At 37.7% G+C, this 26473-nt stretch overlaps 1 protein-coding gene across 4 annotated transcripts in view; it reads right to left on the reverse strand.

Moving 5' to 3' along the window:
* Positions 1-26473, reverse strand: part of CPED1 (cadherin like and PC-esterase domain containing 1) — a 141399-nt gene that overhangs the window by 61807 nt on the left and 53119 nt on the right. For all 4 annotated transcript variants that reach the window (XR_005258830.1, XM_038153053.1, XM_038153052.1 and 1 more), the window contains exons 8-16: positions 15028-15170; positions 13584-13656; positions 11812-11979; positions 10773-10877; positions 9566-9735; positions 3725-3792; positions 3354-3398; positions 1330-1516; positions 408-576 (exon numbers count right to left, since the gene is read on the reverse strand). Coding sequence is in view for 3 of the 4 variants with exons in the window: in XM_038153053.1 (XP_038008981.1) it covers positions 408-576; positions 1330-1516; positions 3354-3398; positions 3725-3792; positions 9566-9735; positions 10773-10877; positions 11812-11979; positions 13584-13656; positions 15028-15170 (1128 nt within the window). In the remaining variant the exon portion in view is untranslated. The remainder of the gene's footprint in view (positions 1-407; positions 577-1329; positions 1517-3353; positions 3399-3724; positions 3793-9565; positions 9736-10772; positions 10878-11811; positions 11980-13583; positions 13657-15027; positions 15171-26473) is intronic.

Consider the following 26473-nt stretch of genomic DNA (forward strand, 5'->3'; position numbering starts at 1 on the left):
TTTATTGTGTTTATTGATCTAGAATAAACAGTTTTCATTCATAAATTATGTAGCAGCATTTGTCTTGAACACTGATAAATAGACTGTCATAAATATCTTTCCTGGTAAAAGGATTTCCATGGCTCCAATGTCAGAGAAAGACAGTTATAAAAAGTTATAAGAAAGTTTTGGCTGACCAAGGTAAGAATTACTTAACCTGGAGCTTTCAAATACATGGTAACAGGTACTTACGCTGGGTTTGCCTTTTATATCCAAAATATTGCATAAATGCTGAATTTCATACAATCACAACAAAAACTAGTTCTGCATGACGACCTTTGGCTCATGTACCCTAATTTATACCATGGGAGGAACAGAAACCAGCTATTCCCATTAATATGTATAGCAAAAGAATGCAGAGACAATACCTGCACAAAGCCACACATCATGTAGTCATCAAACAAAGGGAGGCTAGGGCGATCCTCTCGATAAATTGTGATTCTGTAGCTGCTCACAATCTCAGGGCTGGGCTGGGAATCATCCGTTAAGAGAATGATGACTTTGTTCAGTCCAAGGCCAAGGGGGTAGTTAGCAATGCTGTATGACAAAATAGCAATAAACACTAAAGAAACAAAGATTTACACTCTTTTATCTATGGCTGCTAAACTTGCTCCTAGAGACTGCTACTTCCAACATTTTCTTTCTCTTACAAAATACATGAGCTTTTAAATAAAAACAGTGCAAAATAGGATTTGTAATTATTTGAAGATCTTTCAAGAAGAAAAATTATTGAGAGTGAAATTTAGTGAAAACAATGGCAGTGGCAAATATTCTGACATGAAATCTGTGAATGAAATCATCAGGGACAATAATTCCTGGCAGGCCCAAATTTATGATGAAGTCAGCAGGGAGACAAATATAATCAGAAAGGTAGCTAGCTACTGAAATTGTCCACTAGCCAAACGTGATGGATTCCTGGACAAACTCCTCAGAGAGGCAAACCAGAGCAAAACTGAGCTGTGCTCTTCTTCCTTTAGCAGGGAAATAAATGCTGAAAGGCACAGAACCTGAGCATGCAGGGCTTTTACTTTTCAGTGTAAAGAACATCTTGCTATTCTTTTTCATTCTACAAGGAAGAAATCTTTGCAGTTTTCACATATATTCATGTTAACTTCAGTTAACATTAAAACAGGAAAATATTGGGGGGAAGAATTTAATGACATTTACATGATTTAATGATTTTATTTAAATTATTTCATTTCCCTGCCTTGGAAACAAACAAAAAAAATCTGGAACATTACAACATATTTCCAAAATTAAGTTTTTACACTTATATTTTCCTGCTCATACCTCGGTCCTTTCTTGTTGTCGAGGTGTACACGGCATCGACAGTTAGAGGGTTCGGCTCCTATCTTCACTGTCACCATGTCAAATGGCACTTCTGCATAGTATTCTCTGATCTTTGGGTTAAACTGAGGATTCAAGTCCAGCTGTGGACTGGTGAAGATCTGTCTGATATGAGACAGGGTATCTTTATCTGTTCCAAGAAGATATCAAAGAAAAAAAAGTGAACTGTATGAACATTTTGAAACAACATGCAACTTCTGGCAGATTGATACTATGTACAGTGGCAAGATATTTAATGCCTAGTGATTTGAGACTCATAATCCTGCTGCAAAGTTTTAATGGAGTTTGTAATGGCACTTGAGAGAAATCTGTAGGCCTTGGAGGGATTTTAAACTTTTGGTGTCCAATCACTTAAGTCCTAGTCACAAAACTCAAAGGCTGGGTAAGCCTTTGAAAATTGAAGGATTAAGTCTGGGAGATCTGTCTCTCGGTTAGTTAAGTGAAACTTAAAGAGGTATGCCAAAATTCATAACCTGCTTAGGTACCAGGCTGTGTACAGGGTTTATGTACAAGTGTACAAAAATCAAAATAAGTTAGACATCCTCTTACTGTTCATAAGAACAAGTCACATGGAGATATCAAGACCCATGGGGTCATTTGCAGTACAGCTGGATGAATGTTTTATTAAAATTCCTATATCAACAAATTCCAGCTCCTTTCCTGTGTATGAAATCTCCACAATCAAATCCTATTTGCTCAAATGTGTCCTTTATTTCATAGTGCTTGCCAAATTGCTCATGAGAATATTTGCTGGCAACCTACTTATGACAAATATTTTAATCCAGCCTATTGGATTCAGATTTACAGTATAACACATTCACAACTGCTAAACACATATATTCATTAGTACATGTTTTAAACTGGGTACTTCAGAAAATATTACAGATAGGAATCTCCTTTACTAAAATATCTGAAAAATCTTGTGGCTTAAAAGACTCAAAAATGATGCAAATATTTTTATTTCTACTTTGAAATAGCTGCCCTGAGAAACAAAACAGGGCAATTTGAGAACTCTCTTGCATGGATTCAAATTTAAGGGAAGATATTCCAACAGAAGAACAGAATTTGGGCTAGCTTTGTAGGGGAATAGAGACTTACAATATTGACACAGAGAAGGTATTTAAAAAACCCCCTACAGATGTGTATAAACATTTCTCTATATTCTGTATGCCTTATTTAGAAATGTTGTCTCACTGCTAGCTTAAAAATGAGGAGGAATTTCAAAGTAAAATTAATTGAGGTATTTTTAAAATAAAAGGATCATGCAGTTAGAATGGTGATGCCACTTAGCCAGCCCAGGAGTATTTTTGGTCTCTATCTGGCACAACAATAGTTCCTGGAGGCAGCATGAGATCAGCAGCTGACGGGACTTGAGGCTCAATGGGTAGCAAAACCTTTCCGCCATAGAATAATGCTTCACATTTACAAATGTGCCCCTCAGATAATTTGAGAATGAGGAAGAGAGCAGGAAGCATTGCTACCACCAAAAAAAGAAAAAAATACATCTTTACAGATCTTTAAACATACTTTAAATATTCTGACAAGCAGATATTTTAGAAAAACTCCTCATCTCCTGAGCAGCTCCTTAATACTCCATTACTGAGCTGAAGACAAAGCATAAAACAAAGCTGACTAAACTCCAGACAAGTTTAAAGGTTTCTCCACAAGAACAAATCTATGCTGAGGTTGTTGGAAAGAGGGGGGTTAGAAGTCTATTGAAGTGTGACAAGTGATCAATGAGTTCTGGAATACTCACATTAATATTCACATACAGCAAAGTTTAATTTTAATTTTGAGGCTTATTTAACACAATAGCCCATTTATTGAGTTTGTATAATCATTATTGATACTTTAAAATCATTTTTTTTCTCAGTAAAAGCCTACAAATACTCTATTCACTCAGAGATAATGTAGAGAAACCCAAGAAATTTTTTTCCTCTCTGTGCTCTAGAAAGACCTTTACTTACCATAACTGCATTGTCTTTCTCCAGTCTTACTGGAATAATGCAATGCTGAAAGATAAACAGAAACAGCTAATAATTTTCTGTTATCACTCTGATTACAGTCCTATTGGAGAAGTAACCATCTTTTACTTTTAAGAGACACATTGTACTTTTATTCTTTACAGTGCGAGATCTTTACTTTAGGCTTGCAAATGCTGCTCATGGGCCCCACGTAGCAACTTACATAAGGTAAGAAAGAAATTGGTCTTTTATATGTAGTAAGCCAAGACTTTCCAGCTGGAATGCAAGGCAGTGTGATCTAAATCCACATGTTTTCAGAAATAATACAGAGAGGAAAAACATAATGTATAAATGATCTCACTCTGAACCCTTACCTTCATGATTCTTCCTGAAGACAGAAGGAACATTCTGCTTAGGACTCATCTCTTCTTGAGAAAGTTGCCTGTCAATTCAATAGCAGACATATTTCTACATGAATGGAAGGAACAGAAACAATGAAATATTTTGCAAAAAATTTCCATATGGTACCCCAGGGCACATGGTATTTTAGTATTCTTCATTGAAAAATGAACCTTCTGGATTCATATTCCCAGCATTAGAGATATTAACTGAGTGAATGTAACAGAAAACACACATCCCATAATACCTGGCAGCACACCACATCAATAGAAAAAAAGAAATATAGTTGCATTGCTATATGAAAAGAAAGAGTGGATGTAGCCAAGGAGAAAATAAACCATATCTCTTAACTGCTTCTATAATAGGGTTTTTTTTGCATATACTTGAGATTAAATTTAGACTTTGTTCAAAAAGAATTAAATAAAAATGAAGGCGTGTCTCCAAGGGATTATCTGTGCTGACATTAGCATGAATTCCTAAAATGGAACCTCTATGTGTTTTGCTTTGTTTGCAAATGCAAAACAAACCCTCTGTGTGTGTGTGCGTGTGTGTTTGTGTGTATATGTAAAATCTCTGAGAAAAAAATACAAGTAAATTGCAACAAATAATCAATATGTCAGTGGTGCCCATACTGTGGACTCTACAGATTTTTTCTTTTAAGTAGAGTTTTGGTATCATGGCAGACAAAAAGGGAGTAGGGTGCCCTTCAACCCTCTGGCTGATAAGACCTTTTTGGAGGTCCATTAGCATTTCTTGAAGCTTTCCCTGGTTTTCCTCTGAGTATTTCCTTTAGAAGTTCTCATAATGCAGCTTGTTCTTGGATACTGCAGTTCAGATTTTGAAGGACACAAAGCCACACTCTGTGCCAAGGAAGGGAGGTGGCAATATTATTCTGTGCAATCATCCATCACTCGTGTTTCAACAGGAGCTTCTGAAAGCTGTATTGAGGTCAATCATGGAAAAAGGTAAACTGTCCAGTGATAAAAAAATGCCTGGTGACAAAACAGATTTCTGCATTAACTCAATGAGATAAGGAAAGAAGCAGCTGGCAGACCTGTGTGTGCAAAAAAAATGTAGTTCTGAGCTTGCAGTGTTGAGACAACCACCCTAAATCCATGCAAATTCATTACCTACTGCAAAGGAGGGGCTTAACAAAGTGGAAGGCTTGCTTTCCAAGTTGTATGTAATTTTGCACCCCTCTTTCTGCTCATCAAGGAAGTAAAAGCTAACATCTGTCAAATACTGTTGCATATAGGTAAAGCCTTATAAAAAAAGGGCCTTGTTACCCTTGTAAATTCATGGCTCAGGCCTGCTACCTCAGCTAAGTAGAAGAGGACTATCCCAAAGTGATAATTCAGCTGAATTAGAAGTAGAAAAACAAGTTATATAACCATTACATGTACACATCATACTGTATGGTGGTTGGTTGGATTATGTTTGTTATGATTTAAAACTATGTAGCTGATAAAGGCCTGGCTGCTTAAAAAGGCCTGGTTTTTTGCAATAGAGCAGCTTTCCTTTGCACCTGCCTAGGGACTCTGAGGTGCTTTTCTTCGTACATCTGGCACCTGAACAAAATTAATTTTTTCTCTCTGCTGTTCCTTTTTTTTGCTTGCCTGGTCCCAAACCCTGTTTTACAGTGAAAGCAACATGTCTTAACTCTATAAAATGACAGACTTTGTACTAGGAGTGCAGCAGGAGAGCCACCACAACTGCAAGGTCCCTGCTCACAAAGGAACAGCATGACCTATATGAATCTCAAATCTGTAGAGACTGCAATTGACTTCAGACAGCATTAAGAGACATATAATAACTATTTCTGATTACAGTGGGGTAGCAAAATGTAGTATTTCGAAATCATATTAGATAAAGATACTCAGATTACAACATGGCCAGTGGGACTGGGGCAGTGATTGTCCCCCTGCACTCAGCACTGGTGAGGTCACACCTTGAATCTTATGTTCCATTTTGGCTTCTCACTACATGAAAGACATTGAGGTGCTGGAGCATGGCCAGAGAAGGGTAATGAAGCTGGGGAAGGGGCTGCAGCACAAGTCTTATGAGAAGTGGCTCAGTGAGGTGAGGGTGTTTAGTCTGGAGAAAAACAGGCCCAGGGGAGACCTTATCACTCTCTACAAATCCCTGAAACAAGGTTGTACCAGGTGGAGTCATTCTCCCCCGTAATAAGTGATAGGATGAGAGGAACCTTTCCAATATTAATGACTCTGTGGTTCAATGATTTATCTCTGCTTCAGACTGAGCTTTTTAATCATCAGCACCATGAAGCTTTCCTTTGTCCAAGCTCCTTGCAATCAGCAGAATGAGATATGATGCAGTAATGAAGCTCCTCCTAATACAGAGGGCTTTGCAGACTCCTTTCCTTCACATGCTGTTACTCAAGAAAGGACCTTGATCTGTTTGAGTGGCCCCCTATTTACTTAGGTATCTTGGAGGTGTCAAGTACAGATGTGCTCTTTGCTTACACACTTTGCCGTTAGTTCCAATGAAACTAATGTCTGTATGTCAGTACCCATGGTGAGTGCATGCTAATCAAGTGTACCTTTCAGAAGACTCCCAGTGTGCACATTAATGTGAGCCTGCTCTTTAGGAATCTCTCTGATTCAGCAAACAAGATAGGCAAAGGATTGACAGTAGTCTATGCAATCAGACATAATCAATGAAGGCATATATAAATAATATATTTCACAAGATTTAAATATAAAAAGAAAAAAAATAGTCACTTTAGGTGTCTTTGATGGATATATTAGTTGTGAATGGTGCAACTTTTAACAGGTCATAAATTCAAGATTGAGACCATATTTCAATATTCAGTAGAGTTATGAATTTTCTTTCTTTAGATGATGTTATGTGGTTCTCTCTTCAAAATAAGTTCCCTATTTTGTAGAGTGCTTGTTTGGCTTCAGTCACAGTTTCCATGAGGGCATTTGGGTCCTTAAATGAAATACCTTGTGCTGATCTTCAGAAGTGAAATAAAAAAATTCAGATGCAAGAGTGGGATTCATTTCCTGGCACTTAATCCAACTGTCTCTCGTTTCCTCCTTCCTTCTCTCTCTCACGCCTCCCATTCTAGGTCAGTGATCTTGTCTTCCTTTGTCATTGCCTTTTTCTGTCCCATAGTACAAAACATGTTAATTTCTCAGACTTCCCAGGTAATTGATATGACCAAGTTAAATTCCAAAAAAGTATTTTCAGCCCAAATTCAGTCTGAGGGCTGATGCTTCCAGTTTGAACTAAAAAAGGGCTTGCATATGAGAAGCTAGAACCACTTTCCCAAATACATCAGTTGATTTCAAAAAAATATTTGCAGCTTTTTGACCTGCTTAGGCTTTTGTCTTTTGCAGATACAGAAGGGTTAGTTTTACTCACTAATCTGATTCTTCCATGCTATCTGACATAGCCAAATATACTTTCCATTACAACTCATTGCCCCTATTCCGAAAGGCAGCAGTTATGTATGTCCTAGTCATATCACAAGTATAAACTGCACAGAATTGAAAAAAGTCCATAAAAAATGCCAAAATTTTTTTTCAGAGTACAAGGTTAGGTGTAATATCTTATACTAATACATCTGAGGGGGTCATTTTCACCTAGGCTGTAATTATTTCATTATAGTTTGAGATGAGTTTCTAGAGTTCTTTTTACTCCTCCTGTGGAAGGAATTCAGAGGGTTCACTAACACCATATAATTTTTCAACACTAGTCATATAGATTAAATGATATAAAGTATGTAGACTAGGAAACATCTTTATATCCTGCCTTCATCCTACAGAGTCATAATCAGTGAATGAAGTAATTGTACAATCCCTCAGTCAGAAGTCACTACTTTTTCCATATATTTCTTGTCTGCTTGGACAGTCAGTTATGCAATCACTAGATCTGACAAACGGAAATACCAGTTTTCCACAGTCAGAGAAATAAGAACTGTTAAATAAATCAACTGAACTGCCTGGCCTTAACTGAAGAAATTCAGGAAAAGTGTTCTGATATAAAAACTCATCAAAACTGGGGAAAAAAAAGATTAATCAAAGCTCAAAGAGAATGCATACCTGAGTTATTTGGGAGTAAGTACAACTAAGCTCTTTCTTCCTTGCAATTAAGTATAATCACATGCATATCTGACACATGCATCACCCTCACATGCATGTGGCTAAGGGAGTGGAAGATTGTGATTTAGCAATGTCAAAGAATATGGTTTTTTATATAGTGAATGAAGAGAACAGTGTTATTAGCTTAGCCACTGCAGAAAAATAAAGAACAAAGAAGCAGCTTGGCCTATGCTCTGGAGAAGGGTCATGGTACTTCTACATATTTATACACATACAATAATGTTGAGCTTGAAGGAAAAAAGAAGAGGCCAAAGGGCTTGCTCAAAGTGAGTGAGTGGCACAGCTTAGATTAGAATAGAAAGCTGCTAAAGGCTGGTATGCTTTGATATGCAAACCTAAATATTTCTGCAAAAGGGCAAGGGCTTACATACGAATGCAAGCAGCTGCATCTTTGAGTTACTTCTCATGAGGAGTGATCGGAGTGGTCGGCAGTAATAACAATAATTTAGCACTTTCATGGAACTGTGTACATTTAAAACTCTAATAAACAGATACCTAGTACAGTGATAAAGTATAAACTCCCCTTTACAGTAAAGCAAACAAACATACAGATAATTATTGATTTGCTGAAATTTGCCCAGTTCATTGAGGAACAAAATTAAAACTTAAATCTTAAAGATGCCTTATATACTCAGTACAGCATTCTCCAGCAAAATGTACGTACTAATATCATTCACACATTCATCTTGAGACTCAGTGGAATGGAACATACACATTGTCTAATGTGCCTCTGTTCCCAAGTCCTTGTTCATACATCATAAATGTCAGTAGTCAGTATGGCATACATGTATATAAAACATCATTAGCTAAGAGATAATGAAAACAGAAACGACATTTTGAAAAATTTTATACTAAACATACAGTATCCTATGTTTACTCCTTCCTTCCTTCCTTCCTTCCTTCCTTCCTTCCTTCCTTCCTTCCTTCCTTCCTTCCGCCACTTCCGCCACTTCCGCCACTTCCGCCACTTCCTTCCTTCCGCCACTTCCGCCACTTCCGCCACTTCCTTCCGCCACTTCCTTCCTTCCTTCCGCCACTTCCTTCCTTCCTTCCACCCTCTCTTCTTCCCTTGTTCTGTCATTCCTTTCCTTTTTCTCTCCTCATGAAAGTTAAAATTTCTTGCCGAAAGTTCAGTGGATCTAATCTTATCGTTACAGCATTGTTTTCCATCTGTTCACAAGGTGTTAAAATGATGTTCTCAGACTATTATGCTTTCTGACCTGTCTTTTGTTGGACAGAAAATTTGGAGCCAATAAAAATTATTAATTCTTTTGGGAAAATCTTCACCTGAAATTTTAAGTTTTCTTTACAGTTTTGCTTTTAATTGGTGCATAAATTCAGACAGTCTTAACCCTGGGAAATGCTCTTAATTTAGAGTTTACAGTGATTTAGAAAAAAAAATGTACCTAATTAATCTTTCTTTAAAAAAGTTACCATAGTTCTGATTAATTTTCAATCCACAGTCCTTCATATTAGATAGAGAAGCAAAACCTGTTCTATTTAGAAACCTAGCTACAGTTCTGATGGCAGAATGGCTGTCAGGGCTCCATACAGGACGATCGACCTTCATCTCAAGGGTTGCAAGTTGACATGCATCTACTGAAGGATTAAGTTTTATGATGCTCACTGGAGATATTCCCATTATATAACTTGAGAAACTACCTTCAACATATATAATAGTTATCTTACCACTCTGAAAGATTTGTATGTGCCTCTTTATTCATGAACTGGAACTGTTGAAGGACACTGGAAAGCAACCAGTGCACAGTCAGGACGGAACTAAGCCTCCTCATTGGGTCTACCATTCGATAAAGGTCGCGCAGCAACATTTGGATCTCGGGTGCAGAAGAAGGGAAAAGCTGAGAAGAGAGGCATTGATTTGAGACAACACAGTATGATATTTGTAGATTTCAAAGATGTGAAAAATGATCAGAAGACAGTATATACAGCATAGGGCTGGTTATATAATAATGCTCTTTCCCATGTACTTAGAAAAGGACTGTCATGCCCAGCCTTGCAAATCAGGATTAGCAGTATTTACATGTAAGTTGATCTCCTCTGCCTCTGAAGTGGCCCTGAGGTTAGCTCAGTTGGTCAGAGCATGAAGCTAATAATGCCAACGTTGCATGTTCAATCCCTCTAATGGCCATTCACTGAAGAGTTGGACTTGATGATCCTTCTGGGCCCTTCCAACACAGATGATTCTGTGAATTCCAGATCTATTAGACTCAATGCTTCTTCAGAAAGTGTCATCAGTCTCCATCCCTAATACTCATCCAGGAAGTCTCACAGAAATCCTGATGTCATACACACTTTCTGAACACCAGATTCAGTTGCAGATCCTTTATTTTCTGAATATTCACCATTTCCCTCTTTAACTGTGCCTATTCCCAGACACTGATTATTATTCCTACATCTGTGTTATTCAAAAATGAACTCAAAGCATGAAGAAGAGAACATATTCCACCTGCTTTTTTTTGCCACTTTTTTGTCTATATTTACTCTCTGATCATGATCTCAGTATTGTGCTTTCTCTATTCTGTCCACTCACTCCTTCTTATGCTTCACTGTCATTCTATTTTCTTACCACCTCATTAGTCATCTACATGGTTCTCCTTCTTTTCCTTTCCTTCTATTTCCTGGTCTCCGTTTCTGCTTTAGCTGTCCTGTTCAGTGGAAGCTCAGCTCAAATACTCTGTTCTATTTCTTTATCTATTTTAAATTAAATTCAAATGATCCACCAAAGTAAAATCAGTGTTACCTCTATCTTCTTGCTTCCCTGCCCATCCAGCCTAATTACATATGCCAGAGACAGCAGAGAATGTTAATGAAGGAGAAATGCTAAGAGATTTACATAAAATATATATCCAATAAAACAAAACTCTGTTTATTTTACCAGCTCAAATTGTCCAAGACTCTTCAGCTCCTTTATGAAAGTAGTCATTGAATTTATCTCTTCCAAAGAGAAACATTGCTCATCTTCTCTGTTGTATGTTCCATCCTGGGAAGGAAAGGGCAGCATGTTCTGGTGAAATCAATGTGCTTTTATTAGACCCCAATCCCTTCACTGATCTCAGAAACAAGTTAAACAGCTCTCACTCAGCCCTAACCTCAGCCAGCCAGCTCCTAGATGGCTCATCCCATTTTTCAGTCTCGAATAAAGCAGACTGTGCCCCAGCTTTGTCTAGAAATGAACCCACAGAAACTAATGGTCTCTGGAACTTGGGCTGTGTAATTGTATCACTGCATGTCTGGATGTCTGCAGCTTTCTACTTTATCCTGACATAAATTTAGAACCCATGACCCTGTTTTAGCCACATCTGTCCAAGAGGCAGAAGTTGCCTGGATAATTTAGTCCCTGTAAGTCTTTCAAGCAAGAGACTCCTCAGAAAGGCATCCTTAAAAGTTCCTAGACTGAGAGAAATATTGCTGAAAGAGATCTCAGCTTGTCAGAAATGTTTTCACTAATGAAGTAGAATTTATGCAGTTTCTACAAATGCAAAAAAAATATAAAAAATCAGGAACTGGATCTTCCATTGAGAATAAGACACGAAGTTTAACAAACAAAATTTAATTCTGATGCTCATGGATTTCCATGCATGAGTTAACCAATTCTGGATGAAATTGTGAAAACACCCAAATCTTTATATTAAAAAAGACCATTTAAAAAAATAGTGAGGAAATTAATTTTGAAAGCTTTAAATATATCTTTCAATCACGGTATTTTTGAAAGTGACATAATTTGAGAGTAGAATTTTTACCAAAAAAAATTCAATTGTTAAACATAATAACAGTTTTACTCCCCAAAATACAATAACAGATGGTTCTGATTAAATAAATCCTTCATTCTATAAGTTGGCACCAACAATTTCAGAAGCACACAATTTAAAATTAAATATTTTAAATAATAATACTAAAAAGTTGGAATGAACTACCTTGCTCACAGATGACTCATATATTTTTCGCAAAGCTTCTATGAAACTGGATGTTGAGGATTCATTAGATAAGAGAAATTTAAATGTATCTTCAAAAAGAAGTTCTTTGGAAATTTGGTCCTGAGTAGTCGATTCATTCTCAACTTGGAAATCAAAGTTTTCATGCACCTGTTGGAAAAAAAAAATAAATTATAGTTTAAATTAAAAGTCCAGTCTTCTCACAACAATAAACACTAAAACTTTACTGTACTGTAAAAAAAGGTCATACTGTAACTTTAAAAAAAGGTCATAACCACACAAACTGACAGGATTATAATTATATTATATTAACAAATGCTGTGCCAGTGTCTCTCACAACTCCGAACCCCAACGTTTGCTGCCCTCCAGCGGACAGAGTGCAGTATTGCAGACACACGGGGAAAGATTTTTTACCGTATTTGATTGGAAATTTGATTAAAAATATAAAATATCAGATTATATGTTAATGTAACTCATGAAAAACTCATGTGCTAAGGATTGCTACAGAACTCTTACTACGGATGAAAGTATAAGTTTTACAATATATAGACACAATTAAGACACAATTAACAAATTCATTTATTATGAAATATGACTAAAACAATAATAAACACAAATCCAGCACCAATATGAATAGGTTGTGTGTATACTATAAACTCCAAGGTATAATATTCAAGGTCAATGTTGCACTAATTATTAACAGCTATTTTCAAGACACATTTGTTTTTTCAGAAGAAAATACTAAATTCTACTGATTTACTATAAACTTATGGGTAATGGATAATAGTTGAAACTTCTATAAAAGAAGGTAAACCTTATGTTTTATTTCTTAAGCTCTTCTGGGATATTTTTTTTCCAGCCTGGTATACAATTACTGAGTTATTATGACATACCACATTTCTTATACTAGCTAAATAACCCTTCTTAGACTAATTAAAAATATTGTCTTCCTGGACTTTTTAAATTCTGCAAACTTCCTTTCATACGTGCGTTTTTCCTATGGGTATAAAGGATTTTTTTTCAGAAGAATGCAGAGATTGACTGCACTGTTATTACTGGACACTTGAACAGATTTGCAGTGGGGATATATTAACTAATTTTTGTTAATGTTTGTATATCATAAACATAAAGAAACATTTTACATACCTATGTATATGCATATTCATGTGTATACAGGAGGTAATGAGAACAGCTGGAAAGCAGTACAATAATCGCTTCAGGACAGGTTGTTCTGAGGCAGGAGTGGCACAAAAACTGGCACAGGTCTCATTTCCCTGGTTTTAAGGGCCTTATGGATCGTCCAGGAAGAAGGCAGCACAGTGGAGGTCAAAGCAGGTAATGAAATGAAGAAGTACAATCCAATTTATGGAGAACTTTAATTCGTATCAAAAGCCAATTGTGGTTTTTTAACTTCCTCCATTTATCTTTGGTCTGTCACATTTAAAACCTAACTCCACTGTCATGCAGTGCTTCTTATGGATTTTGTTTCACTGATATTCATTTTGGGTAACAGTTAATCTTTTAATGTAAACTGAAAAGTTTGCACATTTTGATGGTCTGGTGAATTTCATCACAAGAACTCTTGACTCTTAAAAACTGGTTTCTTCCACAGAAACTCTTCACAATCAGCCAAAATTAGTGTTTAAGTGTTGGTACATTTCTTAGACATTTGAGGGTACCTATCAAACAGGTTTTTCTGCTGTGTTCTTGGTGTAATTTTTTGGGTGAAGCAATAATTTGTGCAATTTTCTCACCTTAAGAACTACTGGATGTATGGTCATGCTGAATCCAATGTCAAAGGTTAGCATTTGAAAACATTGGCTACATCTGAAATACAACATAAAAGGAACCTGTTTCAGTGAGGTTAGGTATTTTGAAATACAGAATCATACAATAATTTAGGTTGGAAAAGACCTTCAAGATCATTGTTTCCAATCATAAACCTAGCACTGCCAAGCCCATGACTGAACCATGTCCCTACACACAGTAAAATTCAATACACACACAGGTTCAGAGAACGCATGCAGGAAAACACACACACAGAGGTCAAGAAACATGTGATACAGATTAAATAAATTTCTAAGAAGAGTCAGCAGCATTAAACACAGAAGGAGTCAGATTGTGAGGTAATGAAAATAGTGCTATATAAAAGTAGTTTTAATGACTGACATGGAGGGAGGTGAATTATGCTGAAGGAAAAAATGCCTTTTGAAGAGAGTGACTGAGGTCCTGCAAAAGCTTTGAAGATACTTGGAGGGGAAGAGATGGTGAAACTCTCCAGGCCCAGTTGAGCAAAGAGCTCTGCTGTAGCTATGGGGATGTTTGGAGGCATGGGCCAGGAGTTATAAGCAAGTCTTGTGTTACACAAACAAGAGAGTCCACTTCCTTGGTAAAAAAAAGGATTTGGACCACTGTCAAAATAGCTTCATCCCCATTACACTCCTCCCCTCTTTGCTACCCTCTCCACTCACAATGTCAGCTTTATTCCCAACTTGTGTAAGTCAAATAATGAGCTTTACATTACTGCCACTAAAACACCTGGTTCCCAAAATAGCTTAAACACATAAATTTAATAAATAGCAACTTATTAAGTACTTATCATAAAAATGTCAGAGATGGGACATAATGTACACAGAACAAATAATAATTTTATTTAGTAAAAATATTACATAATTGAGGTTGTTTTATGTGTAAGAATTATAACACTAATAGTAGTGATTACACACAGAAATGAGACTGTTGGTGCCTAGGTATATTTCATAGCATACACTTTATAAAGTGTTTTACAGTGTCTCTTGTTCAGATTGCTTGCTAGAGCCAGCTCTGAACAATCTGGGCTACTCTAGCATTAAATATTTGACATATGACAGAATGCTCACTGAAAGGAAATACAGCTTTATAAATGTTAGGACTAGCCCAATTGTGAGTGATTTCTGTTCATTTGTGCTGCCTGAAACACTTCATTAGGACAGCATCTGGTCCCAAGTACTCATCATAACCTTTTCACAAACTAGAAACACTGTGGATATTGAAGAGTTGTACTCCTTAAATACAGCATGTCCTTACTTTATGAAGAAGTATGAAATAGATGGGATTTTTGATTTTATTTTAAGATTCTTGTATCTTCTGCAATTTTTTATTCTCTTCTAAGGAGCTATCTTGACACTAGCATTACAATGACTACTGCAAGTCACTTACTGATTGAAAGAATTTGGTCCTGAGGCAGATGATTTGCTGAAGACCTCAGTTATAAGTAGAAGTTTGTTTATAGCCCCCTTCATGTTGTTGAAGGCTTGTTGGGGAGAACTGTTTCTGAAGAATATCTCAAAAAACCTTTGCAGCTGTGAAAGAGAATACATACATTTTTGAGCATTTACAGTAAATCAGTGCTTAAAATCATAAATTAAAAGACTGATAGAAATAAAAAATGCCTTAGAATATCATCTTCAATTCTTATTCATTTGTACAATAAAGTGGAATAAAATGCTCCACACAGCATACTAATAGAGAATAATGTTTTATTTACAAATAAGTATATCAGAAACAAAATCTGTATTAATGGTTTTGAAAATATTGCTCAGAATCTAAGCTTACTTTGATAAAACCTTTGCTGTCACTGGTTCTAGGCAAAAAAAACTCAAAAAACCACTTGTATCTTCATCAGTGGGTAACAGCACACTCAAAGCAAAAGCCTTCTCTTTTCCTAACAAACTGTGCCAAGGGCTGTCCCTTTGGACCTTGACTACAAATCCTTACCCCCAGTCAACAAGCTTTAAAAAGAGTATATAAGAAAGATGCTGGGAAAATGATCAGCCACTGCAGCCTGTGTTTTGACCAAACTCTGCATATTCTATGGTTTTCAGACTCATGAATCCTCCCAATGGCATATTTACTGGCCTGCACAGTACTGTCCTCAGGTGCTTTCATCACTCATGCAAATTCATCCTTATCATCACTTCAGAGAGAGATTCAGGGAAACAACTGGAGCAGCACAGAGACCCAGTGAAGAGTGGGACATAGGCGGGTTTTGTAGTATCAAAGTCCTTGATGTTAAGAAAGTGGCTGCCTTTGAACCATATTTCCATTAGAGTTCTCATACAGCACAGAACCCAATTAAGATCTGAACTATGTAAAACTGTTAGATAATAAAGTAGTACTATACTACCAAAGACACACTTTGACATAGCAAAAAAAAAATACTATCTTCAGAAATAAAGCATGTAAAGTATATGCAGAACACATTTAATATTAACATTAAGAAAATAAAATTTTCTGAATATTTCTGGGAATTTCTCTATGACATTTTTTTAGAAATGCCAGTATATATTTTCTTTTATCACCCACTTATACATGTCCCAGTGGGGTAACAAGATGGAAGCATGTAGGCTTCTGTAGACAGCCCTCCTGAGGACTGATATACTTGGCACCTCTCAATCTGCCTTGGACTGCTACAGCCAGGAACAGCAGATGGCTTACCCAAGCCTGGGCCTTGGTAAAAGTCTGCAGCAAAAATGTAATGGGATATTTTGGCTCCAAGACAGGATCGCAGAACCACAGGGAGTTCTGGAGGTCATCTGGTCCAACCCCCCTGCTTAAGCAGGGTCATCTACAGTCAGTTGCCCAGAATTGTGTCCAGAAAGCTTTTGAATACTTTCAAGGATAAAGACTTCCACAACTTCTCTGGGCAACCTGTGCCAGTGCTTGTTACCCTCAAAGTAGGAGTGTTTCTTGATGCTCAGAAGGAATGTGCCATGTTTCAGTTTTTGCCCATGGCCTCCTGTTCTGTCACTAGGTACCACTGAAAAGGGACTTTGTCTTCTTTACAGCCTCCCTTCAGCTATTCATATACTTTGACGACAGCCCTCTGGCCCCTGAGAAGCTTCTCCAGGTTAAACAGTTCCAGCTCTTTCAGCATTTCCTCATATAAGGAATGACCTTATGGCCCACATCACCACACCCTCCCTGTCCCCACCCCAGACTTTCTCCACATCCCTCTTGTACAGGAGAGTGTATAACTGGACACAGTACTCCAGGTGTGCCACAAGGGCAGACTGCTGGCTGATGGTCAGCTAGGTGTCCTAGACTTTTCTGCAAAGCTGTTTTCCAGCTGCTGGCCTCCAGCATGTGCTGGTGCCTGAGGCTGATCCTTCCCAGGTGCAGGACTGTGCACTTCTGTGTTGAGGACCCCACATGAGGTCCTTTCCAGTCCTTTTCTCCAGTCTGCTGAGGTCCTTCCGGGTGGCAGGATGATACTCTGATGCATCAGACACTCCTCCCAGTTTTCTGTCATCAGCAAATTTGCTGCGTATACACCCTGCCCAATCATCCAGATATTTAACAAAGGTGCTGGAGAGGAACAGACCCAGCAAGGATCTCTGCATACAATGCTAGTTCCTGGTGATGTGCTATGATGTGCTGACACCAGAACTTAGAGCTTACTTCTCTACACCCTAGTCCACAGTATTTTCTAGAAAGTTTTGGAGTCTCCCCTTCTTACCACTAATACTTTCAAGAACACTGGATTGCACCAGCACAGATGAATGGCTTTTGGTTTCTTCAGGTAGCATATTGCAGTTAAATGTAATAAGCACTTTTCAATTTCCTTTTTAAAAAATACTGTAGCATTACTTACAGCCAGCCATGGGAAATACTTTAATATGCAGCTAACATTGATCCTCCTTTGCTTTTGATCTCTTCAGTTTCACTAACTCCATCCAGTTGTGCTGGTAAATAATTGAAGGGTAGGAATTTGGTCTGTTTGCCTTCCTGTTCTTATCACCTCTGTTTTTATTTCAACAAGTGGTTGCCTTTCCAAGTTTTACTGACTAAAAGAATGGTGACCCATGCACAGATCTGTGCTGAAGGTATATAGTGTCTGTGACTTTATTTTGTCTTTTTAGTAAAGCTATTTGAAAAGTCAGTAGGGGAAAAAATGACAACAATATATATGGCTGAAGTTATAAAATTAAACTTCTGACTGCAGGAAATGGTGAAGCAAAGGTTGCATGTATAGCCTCAACTCTGTTTTTTGGATATTTGCATGATGCTGAAATCTTGAAGTAAATCACACTGTATTTCTATACTGTAGAATGTTTTCCATGTGTACTGCAGTTCCATGAGCCTATGGGGCAAAGGAGCCCCAGATGCATTATTTAGAGATTATGCAGCTCCTCACATGACAGTCTATTTCTTCTCCAAAACAGGCTGAAAGAAGTCCTTGTTTCCCAAAGCCCAAGACCACCAAAGCTGTGTTTCTCCCACAGAGTGGTACAAAGATTAAAAACAAGAAGCTCCACATTTTTCAGATCAGCTCTGATTCAGATTCATCTCCAAGGGAAATTGTTCCATTTCAGCTCCTTGTTCAGGACAAAACCAGTTAATTGAACTGTTCATGTGAATAAAGAAAAAAGTTAAAATGAAGGCTCATCTCACCAAGGTGGTTAGCTCCTTGTTCAGGACAAACACAGTTAATTAAACTGTTCATGTCAAATAAATTTAAAAATTAAAATGAAAGCCCATCTCACCAAGGTGGCTCTTCAGCTGAATTTTGCAATTATTTCCAGCACCTCTGCCAGATTCTGGGCACAACTTACATCCCTGCTGCTCTGGCTTGCAACTTTTCTCTAACTTCCTAAATCCCCAGTGGATATTGAAGGACTGAGAAGATGTGCTGTTGTGCTGCACAGGGAGCATAAAGAGTTTAATAAGGAGAGATGGGGATTACTGGAAGGAAGAGCAAGAGCACCATTAGCTCATCTCCTCCCTCACCATCAATCAATTTCCAAGTACATAAACACAAAGGATACATAATGCATACATTTCTATAACAATTGATGAAGACAGGCTGGCTTGCCCTACTGATACTCAGAGCATGCTGTTGGCTATTAATAGTCAACTGCTGCCATCAAAACCGGCATTAAAATAAAACTGGCATCTCCAAGAAACTGCATTTTAGTTATAGCTCTCCTTAGTCAGCCTAGAAAAGAAACATTGCTCAACAGGTTCTCATTAGAGGACATCAGGTTTTAGACCAATGTTTATTCTAAGCCAATGGCTGAAAATAAGTATTTAGTCAGCCTGGTTCAGGACCAATAGAGATGAGATGAATACCTCAGGTTAAATTCCAATTCATTGAAAAATCCTATTTAAACAAGTTCAGATTAGGTTTGACTCCAAGAGATTCCACAGGATTTACAGCAACAGATAGGAAAAATTTAAAGTGTGTGGATTAAGGCTGGTAATGTGTGAAAATCTGCAGCAACCTCAGGTTCTTCTGAGTGAATAAAAGTATATAAATATCTGTGTTCCACTGCAAAATACTAAAGAGCTGAAGGTTTCTTCAAGTGACCACCACTGATGCTGATCCTCTCCCTTTCAGAGGAAACAGACTGCCTGTCCAGCAAAATGCACCCTCACCATTGATAGAGTGTGATTAGCAGAAGCATTGAACAATTTAAAGAGGACAGAGTAGGAAATAGTGCTGGCAATTACAGGAACGTATTCTGGGAGCAAGCTGACCTCTGGCTGGCCAATTTTTAAGCAGAGGAATAGGGTTTAAATTTTAGTAGGCTTCAAGACTAAATGCAGACATTTGTTTTATACAATGACATCATTATATACAGAACTGCAAGATTTCTCAGAAGCTTGAAGGTGTTCACCCAAATGCTGGACTCATACAGTTGGAGGTATGTTCCAAATATTTATGTAATGCCTTACAGAAGTGTGCAAATGCAGTCAATTTACATGGATGAAGTACACATTTTCTGTAAAGGCAGAATGAACTAGAAATACTCTTCAGATTAATTTAAACTCATTGACCTTTCACTGCCCAATAACTTCTTGCTTTAGGAAAAGCCTCTGGGAAAAAAAAAGGCCAACTCAATATTAATTTTATGATGCTTTTTCCTTTACACATTTTGACATCTAGTTTTTAAAATCTGCAGTCATTAAAATTAGCCTTATAATCTCAATGACATAGATCCCTCTGGCTCCTCAAAAATACACTGAATCATCAGGTAAAGGTCTGACACATTGAAAAAATGCAATTTAATTGACAAAGGAATTCTGATTTGCAGACTTCATGCAGAGAACCATGGAGGCTGAAGAGTGGAGGAGTGTAGCACTCACTGGGCTGAATGTTATTATGACTGCAGTAATTCCCTCAGGAATATTTTCCTCAGGCAATTTTTCTGCAAATTCATTTCTCAGGAGAGCTGCTGGGACAGCCTGGAGCAGTTACCTGAATGGTCATCTGAGGATTGCCTTGAGAAAGAGTATAAAACCAAACTGTGGTGATCTTTCTGAGATTGCCTTCTAGCTCAATCCTAAACAATCTTGCCTCCTGATGAAACGAACAGGAAAGATTTTCCTTAACTAACATTGGGAGTGGCCACAAATGCAAACTTAGAATACCTTCCTTTTTTGACTGCACTGCTTAGCTCTCTGCTGATTGTAACAGGTGTTCAGAGACACAGCTCACACGAAGAAAATTCTCTCAGGTGCCAATATTGTAGAGGGATCTCGCACTACAAGACTGCACAGCTTATGTCTATGTACAAGCCTGTGCCTGTCTAGGTTCCCTTTACACCTTACTGCAGAACACAGATGCTTGAAGAGCATAATTTATGCAATCCTAAAGCAGATGTCTGAAAACAGTGACATTAATTGCAATCTGAAACTGCTTGGTTCCCCTGGAGAATATGAGTGAGACACTGAGGATAGACAGGAGATCTATCAGTGGAGTGCTCACACAGCCTACCCATGGACAGCACCACCTGTGTGCCTGGAATATGCAGAACTGTCTGGGATGATGTTTGACAAAACTTAACCATAATACAGAGGAATGTCACCATCAGCAAGGCTAAACAGTAACCAGGAAATTACAAAGTGGCTTTTGGAACAAAGTAGTTAGCTTGGAAAATAACATAAAATGAGCAGGAAAATTTGCAGCAGCAGAGAGAAAGTGGAGGAGTGGAGAAAGCAGTGGTGGAGAAAGCAGCAGCCAGAACCTGGTCAGGCACTGCCACAAACCAACCTGCTGGCACCACAGCTTCTGACTAGACGTCAGGGGATGTAAGGATGGGCACAGGTCCTGGGTGGGTACATGTGAAATGGGCACCCACAGGGCAGGGGCCCCCACTTCTCCAAGCTGCAGAAAGAAGGGAAGGCTGCATCCCAGGAGAGCAGGACTGTGTCTAACCTGTGTTGCCTGCGAGATGGAAGCTGGATAAAAATGGGTGAATGAGCAGATGCCACCAGAGTTTCAGAGAGTATTTACAGAAGGATGCTTAGAAATGCAATGTTCAATGAAGTGTTTTAATTGCCTGGTATCATGATTTATCTCTTCTGTTATTGAAATTGATGGAAGGTATATTATAATTACTGGCTGCCAGTTGATTGTATATCATCAGACACTTCTGGGTTTGGTTAGTCAATGTGAACTCCTACATTTTTTCCTGTAACAGTAACTCCCCTTTGGAGGCATAGATGACCTCTGAACCTACCTCAGAGGCAAGGAAGTAGAAGAAAAGCGACCACTAAAGAATTCAATGCAATTTTGAGGTTTACATTTTGGCATTTAGAACATCCTACTTTAAAGTATTTGTGTGAATCAATTTTGAAAGATCTTACTGGTTCCTAGTAGTAGCTTTCAAAATAACATGGCAGACAAAGTTATCAGGATAAGAGTTGAAAGTAAGGTTTATGTCTGAGGAGTGAAAGCATGACCTCTAGTTTCCAGAAATTACTCTTTTTGAAGTAGCAAAGGGCATATTCTCCAGATTGTTCTGCTGTGTACTGGAGCTGTTGCACTCCTTCTAAACAGTTGGATCTTCGGGCTCTCAAGGTCTTACAGTAATTGCCTCTTCTTGAAAGTAGCTTGAATAAATTCAATAAATTGCTAAAAACTTTCAACATAGGCTCTATTCTCTCAGTTCACTTTTGAACATTCAGTCTTCTTACTGAGTCTATCTTTGGTGAAATTTCTTCACCAGGTCCAAGTACTTTTGGGTGTAAGTAGTTGTTCATAGGTATAAAAATACTGGTTTACACACAAATAAGAATCTCCTTGATTATATATATGGAAGTATCTAGATATCTAACATGTCTGCAAGAGTAAAAACTAATTCCACACAGAAGGCCAGGAAGAAGCATACTTAGCAATGAAGCTATTTCATATATCTTCTGCTAGCACAGGTGGACCTTTCTACTGACCAGAGCATATAAAAATAGTCAAAGGCCATGTAATGGGAGAAAAATGTACCCATGAATCAGGTACCAATGGTTCCAGAGTAAAACACAGAGAAAACAGTTCAGTAATTTTATAATAAGTTATTATAATTATTATTATATAATAATTTTATAAGTTTATTGCATTTGCTTCAGGTAGATCTGTTTATTCCACTCCTGATTTATTGTTAAGATGTGCCCTTTCTCTGCAGCTCTAACGTGGCACTTGATGAAAGGGAAAATCACATTACTGTCCAACTATTTTTTACAGTAGATTTCCCAGTTCTGTATATATTTTTCATTACATCTGATTTTAAAAAAGATTTTATTAAATTGTCCAGAAAAAAATTATTCACAAAAAACCTCAACATCTTGCCCCTTAACACTTTCATAACTTAATTATATGGAGAAGAAAAGGCCATCTGAGAAAGGTTCCTTTTCTCTAAAACTTCTTGCTCCTAAGACTATGTCCAAAAGCAAAAAGCCACTCACCAGCTTCAGCAACCATGAAATTAGGCTTTTTGACTGAGTCTGAACTAAGAATGGTTTCCCAATTCAGCTCTGACTTATTAGTGGGAAAGTAAAGGTGATTTACTAACAGTATTTCCCAGGATGCTGTGAGGACCAAAAGTGTATCATCTTGACTAAGGGAAGCTGGAATTCAAAAAAAAGGAAGAATGAGAAGAGTCAGGGTAGTAGGAGGCAGGTCTGGGAAAGCTGGAAGCCACAGAAGGGCCTGCTTACAGAGCTGACTGGATTGAACAGCCAAAGCAAAACAATATATGAACCAGAAAAACACCAGAGAGCTAAGGGCCAGGATAACAGTGGAAAAACTTATGACATATCCACATGTTGTAGAGGATTAGTCTCAAGCTCTTACTTAGCTAAACACGGATGTTCAGAATGAGAAAAGCAGAAAAGAACTCCAGAAAGAATTTTGTTTGTGCACTGCATGACAGGTTGACACAGATGAAGACAAAGAAGGAAGACTTTCTTATTCTTTCTTTTAAGACAATAATTAAGGATATGAAATCAAGTCATGTTTGACTTTGCTTAAGTTTTAAAGCAAACAAATACTCTTTCTCAAGCAACACGTAAATAATATGTACAGTATCATTGCTCAAAGACATTGCTAAGACCAAAAGCATTCATGAATTTAAAAATCTAGTAAAGAATTGCATGCATAAAAGCCCACTGGAGCTTATTAAACATCAAGACATATATTCCACTTCCAGTTTTGTGTTTCTAACCCCGCAGGTTACCAGAAATAGATATAGTCTGCCTAGGGACCACTACCACTTCATATTTGTCCTATCTCAGAGTTTCATGATGCTCTCTTGACTGCCACAAATGGACTGTCAGAATAAGCATGTCTTTGATCTCCCAGTCCAGACTGACTTCTGTTCTTATATCAGTGAAAAGAGAAATTATAGATACCATGAGGAAAGAAAACAGAGATGGCCCAGAAAGAAGAGCATTACAGCATTCTAACAGAACCTAATAAGTGAATTTAATTTTAGTCCCAAGTAAACATGCAATCTAATTGATTAAGATGGTAATTTTTCTTTTGTGTTTGTTCCTGTAAGTGACAAGGCAGCAATATTAAATTAAAAAAAAATTTAAAAACAACCAAAAAACCCCCAAACAAATTTAAAATAAAGGGAAAAAATCCCAAGCCTTTCTACTGTTTGCAAGCATCTTGCTCTTTATCTGTATGCATGTTTGCATTCTATCTCACTTGAAATATGTGTGGGTCATACTTCAAGTAGTACCAAAGCTGGGCACTTGAGGGCAATACTGTAACTTAATTTCCACCATGCTCGGCTCTAAGTCAGACTGCAACGTCATATTAAGAGATGGATTTCCTGTAAAGATAAGGGTCCAGTTTTATTTGCATGTATGTTAAGTAGGAAAAAAAAATTATTTACTCAAGTTTCCAAATGCTTAATACACTAAGAGAGTTTCAGTTATAGTGCTTCATACCACAGCAAGCTTAATAGCAAACTGCTTTAATAAATTATACTGCACTTCACAACTGGAAAATTACTTCAGAACAGAGTTTCATCTGAGCACATCAAGGGTTATGCAAGAACACCAGTCAAGGAACTCAAGTACAGGAGGCACCTGTCTATTTTGGTTGAGCAAAAGGATGATGAGCCATAGCAGGGGCCTTGGGAAGTTGCTGACAGCACAGAAGAGCCTCCTCTGATGATGCAGGATGTGGTACTTCTGTCTACAAAAGTGCATCCCTTCATAAAGCACCGGGATCAGGTGGGAAAGGTTAATGGCAGGGCAAAGGAACAAGTTCACAGTGTGTTAAGACTTGAAATAATTAATCATAAATTACTGATTTGCATACTGGCTTCTACAAAACAAATAATTATTAGGGGTCAGCATTGTTCTCAATGCACATACATAACATTAATTAACACAAAAGGAATTACTGCATACATTGACAGAGACCCTTCCTTTAATTGGTACAATACACAAAATACAAAGCTTCTATTTTATTAATAATTTTTCAACACACGGATAGGCTAAATAAGCAGTTTCCAATTCTCCTCAAAGAAATAGGGCTATTACAAAAGTCTCATATCTAAACATCTGTGTGGCAGAATGCCATTCTCTCCCCTGCATCTCTTGCATCTTCCCATGCTGGGCCCAAATTTGGAGTTCCACTGTTGTTACCTCTTGACTGAACACAAAATCCTTATGCCAGCTCAGGATTTACCTTCTTTTGCTTTCTGAAATGAAATACTAAAATATGTATAATCCAGTGAAAACCTGGCAGCTGGTGAGCAAAACACACTTGAACTCTTCCTGAACTTCCATTTGACCAATGCTTATTCAAGAAATCATTCTGAAGTCATGCCACTATGACTATAAAAAGCAAATATGCATTGCAAAAAAATAATTTACGATAGTTTACTAACAAAAAGGCACTGGGGAATGCAGTATTTTTTTAATGAAACTCCTGTTTTTTTTCTTTATACAGTTTCTCTCAATCATTGATATCATATAGCTACCCCATCTCCAGAGTTTCTTTTAAATCTCTCTTTCATAAATCCCACATTCTAGTAACTCCTAGCAACCATAAGGCATTGTTGTACATGGGGGATCCAATTTTAAACATACTTAACATACTGAGTTTGTTTGATAGCAAAACTAAGTTAACCACAAATGTGGATGAATTTCTCATTAAAAATGTTATTATTATACTGGTACGAGAAAAAATTTCCTGACGAGAGGTCTGTACACACTGAGGAGGTCTCTAAATTATGGTACAACATTACTGAAAGCAGATAATCAAAATAATTCTCATCTCTGCATTAAAAAAACAAAACAAAACAAAAAAAAACCTCAGTCTGTTGTGGAAAAACACTGGCAAATTTTTCTAGACCAAAGTCTTCCCTCTAGGCATGTTGAGTACCCAGTGGGTATTCTGTCAATCAGAGGAAAAACAGGTCTTGGAGATTCTGTCTGTATAGACTATTGACAGGTTGAAGCTTCAAAATGTGGCAATTTCCATCCTATACAATAGAGCTGGCAGAAACATGAAGCTTAGGAGCTCTCAGGACCAGGCTCCTTGGCTGGTACAAGCATGCGTTGTTCCACTGGCTACTTTGGGAGAGATGACTCTCCTGGCATTGTATGTCACACTGGAAAGTGATGAAGGGCTCAGTGAAGTTTTTGAAAACCTTGACACAATCTCTTAACAAAGAGTATTAATGGCTGAATTTGCCTTTTCCCAAGTATTTTCTGGTGGGTGACCTGCCTGTTTGCTCTGCATCAAGTACAGACCCTCTATATGATTTTCCCAGTAGAACTTTCTAGCTACTCTATGAATTTCCAGTGTCTCCCTTCTGGAAGGTTCCTGTCCCCTCCCATGTTCTTTCCAGGGCACACTGTGCTGAGAGGCAGCTTCACACACCCCATTTTCCATCATTTTTTTAATTTGCATTTCAATGTCTACATCACTACAAATGTGCTTTCTTTCACAAATGGTGCCTATCTTTCGTGCATTTTTCACAATTTTGATGAGTTTGTCTGAAGCTATGGAAGGCATAATGCCACAACAGCAGTAAACAGATTGAAACCACAGCAGTGCAGTAGATGCACTGCTACTTCCATCTATCATTTTTATTGCTTCTTCAGCTGCCAAAGTGCTCTGTAAATGGTGGCTGGAACCTTGTTCAGCAGACTTCCCTCAGAGGGAATTGTTTTCCAGAGCCACATAACAATTACTAATGACTACTAGCCTTTAAAGTGGTGGCTACTTCAGCTGCAACAGTGATGCTGCTGTATATTGTGCCATTTTAATACAAATAAACCAAAACTGAATGCCAGGGTTTGAAAGAGAGTGACCATTACTGTTCATAAATGTAAATGGAGGAAAATATATGGCAAAGTAATATAT

This window comes from Motacilla alba, chromosome 1A (genome assembly GCF_015832195.1).
Source record: "Motacilla alba alba isolate MOTALB_02 chromosome 1A, Motacilla_alba_V1.0_pri, whole genome shotgun sequence".
In the NCBI taxonomy this organism is placed as follows: domain Eukaryota; kingdom Metazoa; phylum Chordata; class Aves; order Passeriformes; family Motacillidae; genus Motacilla; species Motacilla alba.